A 13342-nucleotide genomic window follows, 5' to 3' on the forward strand; every position below is an offset into this window, starting at 1 on the left:
AGATAGAGTTTAAGTGATTACAAGTGATAGGCTCAGATATGCCTGCCCAAGAAGGAGGAGTTGTCATGGTCCATTCAAGATGCAAACCAGGCCAGTGAGGGGTTGTGTCACTACCTGCCCTGTAACCTTGGGCGCCTCACAATGCTTTACCATTGTAGCTCCCAACCTGGGCTACTCACAACCAGCCTACCAGCATGTAGGTCACACCCTGAGACTGCCTGGGTTCAGCATCTCTGACCCCAGCTGCCTGTCTACCGCTCCCACCAGCCTGGTCTACAACTTGCAGGTGACCCCAACGCACTCCCAGACCCAAATTTTCCCAACACCCGTGTACTCTGTAATGTCCAGCCCTCTCCTAGCCAGGTCAGTGAAATAATATGGTTAATTTTTTCCTCTAAAGACACAAAAACACATGCCAGCTTATGAACTAAACTGGGGGTCAATAAGCCCTTCCCTTTAAACACTGCACTGCGTTGGTTTATGGTAAAAATGAAATAAATGTATTAACAAAATGTACATAGGATTAAGTGAGTTCAAGAATAAGGAATGAAGATAGTTACAACAAAACAAAACATGCTTCTAAAGGTCTAAAGCTTAATTTAGCAAGATACAGCCTTTGTTCCAGATGGTTTCTCTCACCAGCCATTTTTCTTCCCAGCCATGGCTGACTTTCCCTCAGTCAAGACCTTCCACCAAAGTCCAAGGTGCTGGCTCCCCTTGTCTTCTTAGGTGAACGATCTTTGCCTAAGCAGGTTTCTCACCTATCTTCACTTCCAGAGACTTCAAGCCCCCCATCCCTGAGGTTGAAGGACCTATCTTTCTCAGCTTGCCCCAGTTCTGGCCTCGTGTCTGTCTAGCGGTGATGCCAAAGATGGCTTCTGTCCTTGCTTATAGCTTTCTAAGTTCAATGACCTTGTTTCAAGAGACAAGGGGATTTCATGCTCTTCTTCCCTTCCTGTGGCCTTCCCATCCCCTATACGTAAATGGGGCTTCCATTTTTTTGATTCTATCATGCTTAATTTACACAGGAACCAGGTAAATAGCTACCCCTCCCCTCATCTGGGCGGGAACTATTCCTTATTTTGTTCAGCCACACTCTTTAAAACATACTATGAATGAGTATTCGTAATTCCTCCTATAGCATTCATACAGGCATTTTACAATATCACCCACCAGCGTATTAGAGGCATTCATAAAAGACCTCACATGGTGCACAAATATTGCATTCAATTGATTGATTCAATTGCTTATTATTTGAGGCTTAGCCTCCCTGTCTTTATAGCCCAGTAAACCTTTGAACTAGATTCTTCTGAAAGTGAAACCCAGACCAAGCCTCTCTCTCCTACTGGGTACAGTCATGCTGTCTCTTCCCCCGCTTGTTAGCTTTATCTGCCATGCCAACGTGCCTGGTCTAGACATGCTGACCCCCAACCATCTTGGAGCTTAATAATTCTGTTTACTGCACATGTAAATTGCAAGCCCATTGTATCTACTCAACCCTGTGTCATTTGTATTCAAGACCTGGGCGGACCTGTTTTCCAACTCCCTATGGCATGCCTACTTTAAACACACTTTAATCATAACTGCAGACTGTATTCATAACAATGGACGTCGTGTACTTCCATCACACAAGAATATTAACAATCAGCGAGTTATTTGTTTTCAAATGATACTTCACAAGGCATATTTTGTACCAAGATTATTCCAAAAGCATGTAGGGTGGGAATACAGGGGTGCTTAGCGTCACAGGAGTGGAGAAGAGGACACAAGCAGAGGTTACACGGTGGTTGTAAGAGCCCTTGTGTCCCACACCATAGTGCAGAATGCCTAGATGGCTTCCCTTAATCTTGGCCAGCTACAGGGTCAGGAAGGCTTGACTAACGCCCACTGGTGGAATGGACTCTGGCAGCCAGGGCACCCAAGAAAATCATAGAAGCCTCATCCAGCAGCCTCTTGGCCCTTGCCACTTACAAACTGATGTGGATTCCTCTGAATTCCTCAGTCGTGGTATGACCATCAGCTGTCGTGGGACAAGAACAATTTCACTAGCGGGTGCTTAGAAGAACCTCCCATCCCATCCCCTCCCCCACTCACTCACCAGTCGTTGCAGAACCTGGAAGAATAACAGCAAACGCAGCAGGGAGCACGTGCAGTGATCTGCATAACACCACACAGCCTGTGGTCCCTGCCCTGTCTCCCCATCAGCTGCTTGCAGCCAACATGCTGCAGGACCAGAAGATCTGGACTGGCCATCAGGCGAGCTGGGGATGAAGAACACTTGTTCCCCTTTCATCTTTCCAAAGCCTTCCAGCCACGCTCCCTCTTTCACGGTATGCAGTCACGTAGCCATGAAGCAGAAGTGAGACTCCAGGTCGTTGTCCCTCTGCTGAAGGTTAGATATGGCGTGGAAAATTAAATCCCCCCATGTGACACTCCAAAGCAATGGGGAAGTGCATTTTTATGTCCCTCTGTGCACTGACAGTAACTGAAACTACGATCTCTTTTACTAACCTTGCGATGTCACCAGCTGTCATCTGAGCTTCATCTCTATGAGCAACACAGGTGGGTGAGTGCGAGCTGCCGAGCCCAGCTCCTGCATAGACAATACCCTCTAGAGTCAAGCCACCGAGAATCTCCTGGAAGTCAAGGCTCAGACTCACTAATCTCACATGAGGCAGATTTGCATTCACCTCTACAAAAGGCAGAGCCAAGGGGTCTCGGCAAATGACATTTTAATTAAAAAAAAAAAAAAGACATGAAAGTGCAAGTGAAGGGTGCTGGATTGAAGACTGACTTCATTATGCATGGGACATGGCAGCGTTCACGGCCACATGTGTTGCAACTAGGACGGGCAGGAACCACTCAGACTGGAGAAAATTGTTCCGTCTACATGGCCTAGACAAGGCCTTGGGCTCTCTGCAAAGATTGCCAAAAAGGAGGGTGGCTGAGGGGGCGACTAAGATGTGGCTGCTTAAAATCACCAACTCATTTCACAGAAGGCGCCAAAAAACTGCCAAGACAATAATGGCTTCTGGGTACTTGTATTGAGCCCAAATGGGTCAGTTCCAGAACCTGCCATATTAGCAGATGCATAGCCCCCGCACTTGAGTTACATTCCAGCTGTCGTGAGAGCAAGTGGAAGATCTTCTGTCTTGTAGGTATATATGAAGCCGGATAAGAGAGAATCTATAAGGTTTATCATATATAATTGGGGGCCTGGTTTTCTCAGGCCCCTTTGAAAAGCCCAGCCTAAGTTCTCAGAGGTTGACACACACACCGTAGCTCACTGCAAAGCTCTTACACAATGGGAAGGCCCAGGGTTTATTTCTATTTCGCTCTGATTCTGTGGACTAGGCTCCAGGCTACACTACTTATTGCCATGCGGACGCAGCAGGAGTGCAATCTCACACCAGCACACCACAAACAATACAAGGCAGGGACCATCTCTAACAGCCCCCCATGCACTCCTTTCACATCAGATGCAATCAGACATTTCTTAAAACAATGCCGGTGCTGGTTCCACTGGACCAGGGGCTTGGGGCAAGTCCAGAAGTCAGAGGCCTCAGAAGCTCAACCACTGCACAGTAAATTGGGCTGGTTCATCCCCAGCCCACTCACCATGGCTTATTCAGTAAAGACCTAGCTCTACACAATACGTGAAACCACAAGGAAAGGAGCTAAGCCAGGAACTCTCCGGTTACAGAGGATGAACAGGGCACTGTAGCTTTCTGCACAGCCTCCTGTTTATACAACTGGCCTTTCTAAAGGGAGGGCCTGAAGGGGGAGTTGTGTTAATCTTGTCATCAAAGAACAACCAAACATGACACAGGCGATCCCGTTTATTGGAGTAATGAAAATAAATAAGGGTTGGATGGCTCAGAACCTGGATGGCCCAATTCTAATCTAGCCCTGGTCAGCCAAAACTGAAATTTGTTGCAAGCTGATGGCTATTGGGTGACCTATGAAAGGAGAGCCTGGTTGCTGTCACTGTCCAGTTGCCTGATCTTTAAATCAGACTACTAACAAAGCTGACAATCTCGGCAGGAACAAGGACAAAACGGGCAGAGAGACTTCCTAGTAGGAAAAATATTCCAGGTCCAGGTGGGCTGAGGAGTGGGTTTGTGGGGATCAGCTCAGTCCCTACTGTAACCGTTCGGTAAACTGAGGATTTCAATCCAGTATCTTTTGGCAATACCACTGTAAATTAATTTACACATGCAGATTAAAGCCCACTAAGCCTTTTTCACCCTGAACTGAATCTTTCCATTTCAAATAGCTATGTCACAGACTTCTAGAAAGAGACTCAAAATATACAGCAGAAGTTTGCAATTTTTTCCACTATAGAACAAACGCCATTATAATATCCAAACGCCCTATAATCCTTATCCTATAGCACAAGGCTCTCCACTCACTTAGCAGGGACTGGCTTACCAATGAAAGAGAAACACTGCTGGGCTCTAAAAAGAACATTCTACAATCGTCAGTGACTAATATATGTTTGCAACTTATGGACTTTAGTGCAGTGATGGGAAAATCCTTAGAGATCTAAAAGAATCCCTCAGGGGGAACTGAGATACCAGAACACTTCTCTTAGCACATCAAAGTTGCAAAGAAACCCATATATTCTCCACCAGGACCAAGGATTTCACCCTGAGGAGATAAGTATTTACAGAGCTCACACATCTTGCCTCTCCACTAAGAACTTCTCCATCTGGAGACACATGAACATAACAAAAACCACTCTGGAGTATTTCATCTGTCATCTAAAAGCTTCCTCCGTGATCCACTTTAAAAAGGCAAAGGCAGACAGGATGGAGTGTTTTCACATGTTTATAAATCCAATAAATACAAGTATAACACCCACCCACCAGAATGGGGCAGGGAAGGAGGCCCAGAGGTGACCAGGAAAACACTGACTACCATATAAGTCAGCGGTTCATGCTGATGTGTCGAACAGCTTCTCAATCATCTCGCCCACCTGGTCAACTCTATACTTGATGTACTTCTCAAGGTTCTTGGTGAAGGGCACATTGCCATACCTGCCGAGGGCAAGCAAAACAACCCCAGTGTGACACACAGCGGACACTGCACAAAGCCACAGCACCTGGGACTTCCCTTTTCACTACCATCCAGTGCTGCTCTGCTTCTGCCCCCCTCCCAGAGAAGCAATATTCCAGCTCCCACATCTTCTGTTTGAGAGGGTGACAGACACTTGGGTAGAGCTCTTCATGGGAAGAATACCTTCTAGCAGGGTTGGTTCAAATGGGTATTCCTGGGTTTCCATTAATATCAAGAGATTTCTCAATGGAGCCCAGCTTTCCACTAGTTAGAACATGGCCACCAGTTGTCTTGCAATTAGAAGCCATTCACGAATGCCGCAATCTAACTGAGAACAATCATATCAGCCAACCTCAGCTTGCAGAATCTCAAGGGCATATTATACAGAGCTGAGGATAGCTTTGGAAAGCCAGAGTGCAGCAAACTGCCTCACTTTTGGTCTGCTCTGGGCCCAGGAGAACTCAGCATATCCCCAGAAGAACCAGGACAGAGGACACTGCTCCTGGAGAAGAGTGGTCACCTGTGTAAGAAGGCACGGTAGGTCTCTTTCACAATGGTTTTCTGGGCCTTGCGGATTTTGTCCCTCTGCTCCATGTCAGGGATGGCCCAGGCCTTCTGGATTTTACACAACTCCTCCAGGCCGTCATTGAAACCCTTGCCATTAAAACAGGAGAAAACGGTTGGACACAGATGTGTCTAAGTTTCATATGGCGCACTGTGCCAGGCAAGCACAGCTCAGGGTTAGCACTGATCCAGGGAAAGTTCTCTGACCCCACAAAGGCTTCTTACCTTAAAACGCTCCTTTATCATCTGCCTCTCCTTATCCTTGAGCTGTGAGGAGAGAAGAAGAGATGTTATTTCCCCCTCCCAGTATAAATGTCCTCACTGCTGCTCACTCTCTGAATTCATGTTTATCTCCACCTGGACTGACCAGCCTTCAGGAGAAAAAGCCAAAGGCTTTATTCCTCAAGAGCCTCCGAAAGGCTTTTAGAATCCCACCACCCACATGGTGCCATCTTTATTATCATTCACTGGGTCCCACTCCCCACACCAACTCTCTCCTGGAAGTTTGTCTTACATGCTTTAGCTAGGACTCAGGAATGGGAACATGTTGGGGAGGAGAGAATCCCACTTTCAACGAATGTCACTCATCTAAAGATTATTTAAATAGGGAAATTTGGGGCGAGGACAGGTATTACTGTGCATGTAGAGCAGTTGTGCTAGGCTCTCAGGAGTTTTACAAGTAGCATCATCTGCCCTAGTTTCAGAGAGAGGCGCCGAGCGGTGAAGGGATTTGACCACGGTCACACAGTAAATCTGTGACAGGAGAAAATAGACCCCAAGCCTGATTCCTAATGCACTCTCCACAATGTAACTCTGCCTTCCAGTAGTATTACTGCTTTCCAGAGACATTTGCCCTGGATTTTAAAAATATATATCTATATATAGCAGAGAAAATGCTTTGGCAGATTTCCATTGTCTGAAATTCATCCTTATCTATCACCTCACCTTGACTCCTGATTGAAAGACAGGCAAGTTTCTCTCCGAGATGTATTCTGTTACTTTTAACCAGCTGCAATTGACACGAGAGGGGATGCATTACAGACATAAGAACAGACACTCTGGGTCAAACCAATGGTCCATCTAACCCACTATCCTGTGTTCCAACAGTGGCCAATGCCAGGTGCCTCAGAGAGAGAATGAGCAGGCAATCACTGAGTGATCTATCCCGTCGTCCACTCCCAGCTGCTGGCAAACAGAGGCTAGGGACACCCAGAGCATGGGGTTGCAACCCTGACTATGCTGGCTAATAGCCATTGACGGATCTATCCTCCATGAATTTATCTAGTTCTTTTTTGAGCCCTGTTATAGTTTTGGCCTTCATAACATCTCCTAGCAATGAGTTCCACAGGTTGACTGTGCATCATGTGAAGAAGTACTTCCTTTTGTTTTAAACTTTCTGCTGATTCATTTCTTTGGGCGACCCCTGGTTCTTGTGTTATGAGAACGAGTAAATAACACTTCCTTATTCGCTTTCTCCACATCAGTTAAGATTTTATAGACCTGTATCGTATTCCATCTTAGTTCTCTCTTTTCCAAGCTGCAAAGTCCCAGTCTTTTTAATCTCTCCTCACGTGGAAGCTGTTCCACACCCCTAATAATTTTGTTGCCCATCTCTGTACTTTTCCAATTCTAAGATATCTTTTTTGAGATGAGGTAATCAGAACTGCATGCAGTATTCAAAATGTGAGCATACCATGGATTTATATAGAGGCATGATGATATTTTCTGTCTTATTAGCTATCCCTTTTTATCTATAGACAGTGAGTTATCCAGCAAGGAATCTCACAGGAAGCTAGTACATACTCTCCTTAGGGCTAGAAAGTGGGCAGTTTCCACATCACATGTCCAGATGTCTTTCCATGATGAACACTTCCCATACTATGTTAAACTCTTTCAAATCATATTGTTTGTGGTTCCCTTTTATACTGTTCTCTCCCACCACTCAGTTAGAGCTGGACATTAAGGTCTATGCAGAGAGTTGACGGTCTCTCAAGCCATAATGAGGGCTAAGGAAAGAGAAAAGACAATCCCTCCTGACCTGCGCTGGTAGGTTTGGATCTGCTGCTCAATGTGCTCCTTGTAAGACCTCTCTGCTGTTTTCTGAGTCACAGCCACCAACTGGATTAGCTCAGACCTGGTAGAAGGAGAGAAGAGCTTATCGAACACCCACAAACCAGCTCATCTCCTGCCAACCCACTGTTGCTAATTGGGTGGTGGGGTTTCAAACCTTCATTAGCAAGGCCCCTTGGCCCTTTTTAAATTAACAATCCCCCATTTTGGAGTGACAACATTCAGAACGTACAAGCCAGGACACAGAAATTGCTCCAAGCTGGATGCTTTCCAGTGCTGGATTCTTACTGCTGAGAAGATGAAAGAATCTGATGCACTCAGAGGCCTGTCTTTCCCTCCCTCTTGTGCAATGTAAGAAAGACTTCAAAGGGCAGTTTCAAAGGGGGAAAAAATACCAGAGAAGATAAACCAGTGAGGAAATGCATTCAACATATTGGAGTTAAAAAAGGGGGAAAAAAAACAACAACAAAAAAACGCCCACAACACTCAACCTAAAGCCCCCACAGCAGTGAAATTCAGTTTGTTTGGAATACATGGGGATTTGTCGAGAGATGCACTTACTTTTCAAGGGATTTAAGGATGTAATTGTAGTTGTTGTGCAGGAAGATGGCACTCAAAGCTGGGTCCTCATAAACCTTGGATTTACTGAGAAGGTTTAGTTGCAAGTTGCCCAATACTTTGCCTTAATGAGAAAAAACACATTAATAGAGGACAAAGGATTTTTAATCAAGACTGCGGAAGATGATGGCCCACAATGCCTTATTATTACAGAAGATAACATACAGGGCTCAATCTTCAAAATCTTTAGGCGCACAACTGAGCATACATCTACTGCATGCAAATCTGCTCAATAATTTGTAGACAATCATAACCGTGGACATGAATTAGGCGTGCAAAATGCACACAATTGTACATCTACCTTGTCTGAAGTTTCCGCACACAATTCCTAGTACTCATGCAACCATTTCCTTCAAGGAGCAGCTGAGAGCTCCACAAGAGCTCGTACCCCTGCTGCACCATTTCCTACAGTGGCATCTCCATGTATTGCATGCCATCATGGATTCCATTAGCAGCAGAGGACCAAATTTGGCCCTCATATCAGCAGCCACTGCTCCCATTGAAATCAATGAGTATTCCATCTGCTCGTGCCAGGGCTAAATTTGGCCCAGGACCACTCTTCTGACATCAACCAAGTTTAATGCTGACATGCCCCATCCAAGTGGCTGCTGCATGCTGAATTCAGTAATAGCCTGGCACTTCGGTCCCAGGCCAGAATTACCAGTCAAATAACTTTAACGGCAACTACAACAGCCTCAGCTGTGCCACCCATGTGAACAGTCCAAACACTGCACCAGAGAACATGCCTTGCGGGGCACAAGCAGAGGTGTGGAGAAAGCAATTGAGGGAGAGCTGTGCATGATACTCACAGATGTAGGTGCTGAGCAGACGTCTGCTAAATTCAGAACTGTAGCTGCTAGCTGAAGAGCTGGTCTCTGTAAGGAAAAGAACCTTAAACCAGTTAACATGCCACCCACGGGGCCTGGTTTGGTTAGTCTGCCTCTACTCAAACAAGTCATTTTATTGTTGCTATGGAATTATAATGCCACTCAAGTTGTCAATGAAAATTACTCTCCCTCCTCACCCCAGATACGCATCAGATTATTTAGAACAAGAAAGGACAGACTGCACTCAGTTTGACCCCAGTATTTGCACCAACTGCTAGAAAGCCATGCTACGGGACAGACCTATTCCTTCTTTACTATCGTTTTAAGATTAAGAGAATAGGAACTGAGATATAGAAGACACCCTATTAATCAGAAATCAAGCAATTGAATGTAATAAAAGGTCTTTTTTTAGCACTAGATGTTCTCAACCAAGAAACAGAGAAGTTATTTTTGTTAATAGCAAGCACTTATTGTACCGTACCTGCAACATTAATCCAAACAAGCAGCACCACTCTGGAAAGTTTCAGCTAACACCACCCTTGCTGATAGCAGCCTGCCCAGGCTCTGCACAAGCACTGTTCAAGTACCATATCCCATCCACACAGGTGATGGGCTTGGCTTGTGTAAATTCTATTGCCTGCATGTGCAAATGTTTTAAAAGTGCACACACACAAATATTCTTCTGCAGGCCACATGGTCAGGAAACAGTGCGTGAGCAGAGTCCAACAAAGGCCACTGTCGGAAAACTTGGCCCATAGAATTCCGCATGGCTGTAAGCCAGACCAAGTTTGCTTGAAGGATTGGGAGCCTTTTGAGTTTGTAACAAAATCCCAAACTGCTTCTGGAGCTGGGTCTGGTGGCAGCCACCAATGAAGCGAAGAGGGTCTTTCCTGCTGTAAGAAGTCTGGACAGTTGTCAAAAAAAGAGCTGGGTCTGCAAAGGACAGTATGACAGAACAATTGGGCCAACTCCCCCTGAAAAAGCCTGTCCCCATCAGAATAACAGAGAGAATTCAGTGCAATGATACAGACTTTATCCCATTTTAACTAACATCCTCCCTACAAATTAGCAGCCACATCCACATGTTCACTGTAATACAACACTGACTCCCCTCTCCCACTGAGTCAGGGAGCTTCTGGGTTATTCATTTTTTAAAAAAGACAACTGGTTTTTAATCATTAGATATTGGTTTAAGAATCAACAGAAATATGCAACTATAGTCAAAGGTGATATAACATGTCGAGTGGGTAACACACACACTCTGCTTACCTCTGGGATCTAAAGGAATATTGTATGTGTCCCCAAGAACTACAAAGTTTAAGGCAGAGCGGAGAGAAAAGGGGAGGGAGGAGAGAGAAAGAAATGCAAAGTGCAAAAAGACAGGTTAGAGACCACCATCCCGTCAAGAAGAACAAAGCAGATATTAACACAGAGCAGCCACAGAGCTGATGGCAGAGCAGGCAGGATTCGCTCCTTCAAGACCACAGAAATGGTGCTGGTGATTAAGGAGGAAATGTATATTTTGTACTAGCGCAAGGCAGGATGTAATGTAACACTGTCATCACTCAGAGGATAAAAAGTATCACCAAGGGCCTGACCAAACTCCTGTTAAAGTCAATTATTTCAGTGGGATTGGTCCCCCAAGCAAACTGGGTACTGCTGAATAGAACTGAGTGGCTCTGGCCCCCTCCCTTAATGCGAGCTACATACCCTTTCTAGGATATAAGTGGTATGTCTGGATGAGACAGAGTGCCTGGGTATTGTTCAATGCAGGCAGAGAGCTGGTATTGGTGTTCACCACACTTACTTGTCCTCAGGTGAAAACTCATGTTCGAGTGAAACGTTTCACCAGAGCAAAACACCAGCCAATTGCTTCAGACAGAATTAAGAAAGTGGCCACAGCAATAGAAAACTTTACTGAGATGAACAACTCTGCACCGGCAGGGTTAGGTACCCTGTGCTGGGCTAGGCTACCAATGGCAGTGGGGCTAATTTCTTTGATTCAATGATACAATTCCCTCGTGTTGTTGGTGCTGCATGAGAACACTATTGGCAAAGACAGACGAGTGCTTCTGACACTGGGGATCCTGGAGGAGAGAGACAGGCTATAATACTTTGGTCACGATTCAGCTCACTGCCAGTTCTGAGGCACCAGATGCCAAGCTGAGTTATCAGCTCTGGAAGCCTGCAAAGATCTAATTATTCTGACCTATCATTTTACTGAGTAAACTCACTGAAGCAGCGTTTTCTCCTGCTGACTTCCACCACCATCTTTCTACACCTGATGGGACAGTATGTTATATTTAAAAATTGAATGAGCTTCAGTCTGATGGTTTCCCAGGCATTTCAGGATATGAACCACACTAAAGGCCATTGTAAACTTTTTGTATGGTCTCCTATGACAATTGTCTTCCCTATGACACAGCTGCAACTTTCCCTCCCTTTAGTAAATAAGGTGAGCCTCATCTTTCAGGAAACAAACAAGAAAATTGAATTTGCACCATCTGTTTGGTCAATGAAAGAGTTAACTCCACAGATGTCTTTTGCCATGAACATAGTTTATCAGGGAAAGAGAGCAGGTGTTAGAGTGGAGGAGGAAATGATGGTATGCTGAGGAGATAGTCGCTGAGATGGGTTAGCCACTGATATGAATATTCTGACTGCTGTTAATGAGAGATGACTGCATGAGGGGGCATAGTGTTAACATGACAGGTAAAATGCAATTCCTCATTAGTCAAACCTCACTACCAGGAACTCAGCTGGAACAACTATTATTCTATAATTCACTCTAGAGATTAGATCTGCACTGATCTGCCTTGCCTATTCTTTATAGGACAGGCCATTTGTTAGCCATCTTGCTCTACCTCACTTCATAGCTAGAGAGTAAAGGTTACCCAGCTGTGCACGATGGCAGCACATCTAGAAGGCGAAAAGGGAACCAACTGCAGATCCCCTTGAGCTCTCCAGGAATCAGGTCATGGCAGATCAACTGATAAGACAATCTACTGGCAGAGGAGAAGCTGGCATGCTAATGAGAGTTCTTGTTAAAGAGGTTTAACCTTCAGGAAAATGGCTCAAACATTGTGGGAAAGTCACCCCTGCAGCCAGGGAGTCCCATGCATGTACCTTGGGATGCCAGCATGGCACCTGCTGTCTCCTGGAAATCCAGCAACTGCTGCAGGAAGAGAATGGCCTTCAAGAGAGGGGGAAATAGAGAGGAAAAGTCAAACGGAATTCACATTGGGTTTCTTATTCTCCCTTATTAAACACAATGAAGATGCCCTCACCCACATAAAGTCAGCCACAAACCTGCAAGAAACAACAGTACACTCATTTAAAATGGCCTTTAATAAAATCTTGTCAGCTTTCAAAGCACTTTATAAACCTACACAGGTACCAACTGTACAAAGGTCACCTGAAATGCAGTCATCTCCAGGGTGGAAGACAGCACCTCTTTAACTGTACACAGCTACACTACAGTTTAGGACTAGAAGTGAAGAGGAAGAACGTATTTAATAGTAAGTAAAGGGGGAATTTTGGCAGAAGGATGTAGCTACAGCTGGAGTTTGGCCAAGCCACTGAAGTTGGCCTCCCTTTCCAAGAATTACCATTTGATAATTAACATGTAAAAGAGGTCAGGGAATTGGTTTCACGGCATCTCCAGCAGCAGCACAGAGCCACGCTGGGACACCACGCTGGGACACTGGTTCTGTAAAGACCGCCAGGGAAGAGCGCTATGTACTGAATCACCAACACTATATCCTGCAATTCTGTTTTTCCTGGAAGTCTCCCATCCACATACTGACAGTTACCATTCCGCTTAGCAATAAAAACAGGCATTTTCCAGGCTGTTGGCTAAGTATATGTTATATCTGTGCAGTGTCCAAGCACTGCATCTTATCTTCAGATCTCCCAGGTTTGGTGGGACACATAGAAACCTTTAATTGCAGCCCCAGCCTCCTGCATCCCACATACTACCCTAATGCCTTGGGCAAGAAATCAGTGCAGGAATCTAGAAACCATGAAACCTAATCTCTTAATGGAAGCCAAATAATTCCTCTACTGATATCAAAGACAGCCTAATTTAAACACATGCAATTTCCCTGTTGCTCCTGTTGAAACAGAGATACTGGTCTCTGGGGGACTGATGTAAGCAGGAAGAGAGGAGTGGATTTTACAAAGGGACGTTTCAGATCATTGCCACA

General features: G+C 45.2%; 1 protein-coding gene and 1 long non-coding RNA gene across 4 annotated transcripts in view; both read right to left on the bottom strand.

The window, feature by feature from the left end:
* Positions 1-316: 316 nt before the first annotated feature.
* LOC144274477 (uncharacterized) lies at positions 317-3561 on the bottom strand. Its single transcript, XR_013347884.1, has 3 exons — positions 2512-3561; positions 2099-2386; positions 317-2020 (listed from the first exon to the last, which is right to left on the bottom strand). It is a non-coding gene; the product is annotated as an uncharacterized LOC144274477 (long non-coding RNA).
* Positions 3562-4814: 1253 nt separating this feature from the next.
* EXOC7 (exocyst complex component 7) overlaps positions 4815-13342 on the bottom strand; it is a 31950-nt gene continuing 23422 nt past the window's right edge. For all 3 annotated transcript variants that reach the window (XM_077834258.1, XM_077834257.1, XM_077834256.1), the window contains 8 exons: positions 12264-12330; positions 9120-9185; positions 8254-8374; positions 7661-7756; positions 6568-6631; positions 5848-5889; positions 5579-5712; positions 4815-5039 (listed from right to left, as the gene is read on the bottom strand). In XM_077834258.1, coding sequence (XP_077690384.1) covers positions 4937-5039; positions 5579-5712; positions 5848-5889; positions 6568-6631; positions 7661-7756; positions 8254-8374; positions 9120-9185; positions 12264-12330 — 693 coding nt within the window. In that variant the 3' untranslated portion in view covers positions 4815-4936. The remainder of the gene's footprint in view (positions 5040-5578; positions 5713-5847; positions 5890-6567; positions 6632-7660; positions 7757-8253; positions 8375-9119; positions 9186-12263; positions 12331-13342) is intronic.

Source organism: Eretmochelys imbricata, chromosome 14 (genome assembly GCF_965152235.1).
Source record: "Eretmochelys imbricata isolate rEreImb1 chromosome 14, rEreImb1.hap1, whole genome shotgun sequence".
Lineage (NCBI taxonomy): Eukaryota > Metazoa > Chordata > Testudines > Cheloniidae > Eretmochelys > Eretmochelys imbricata.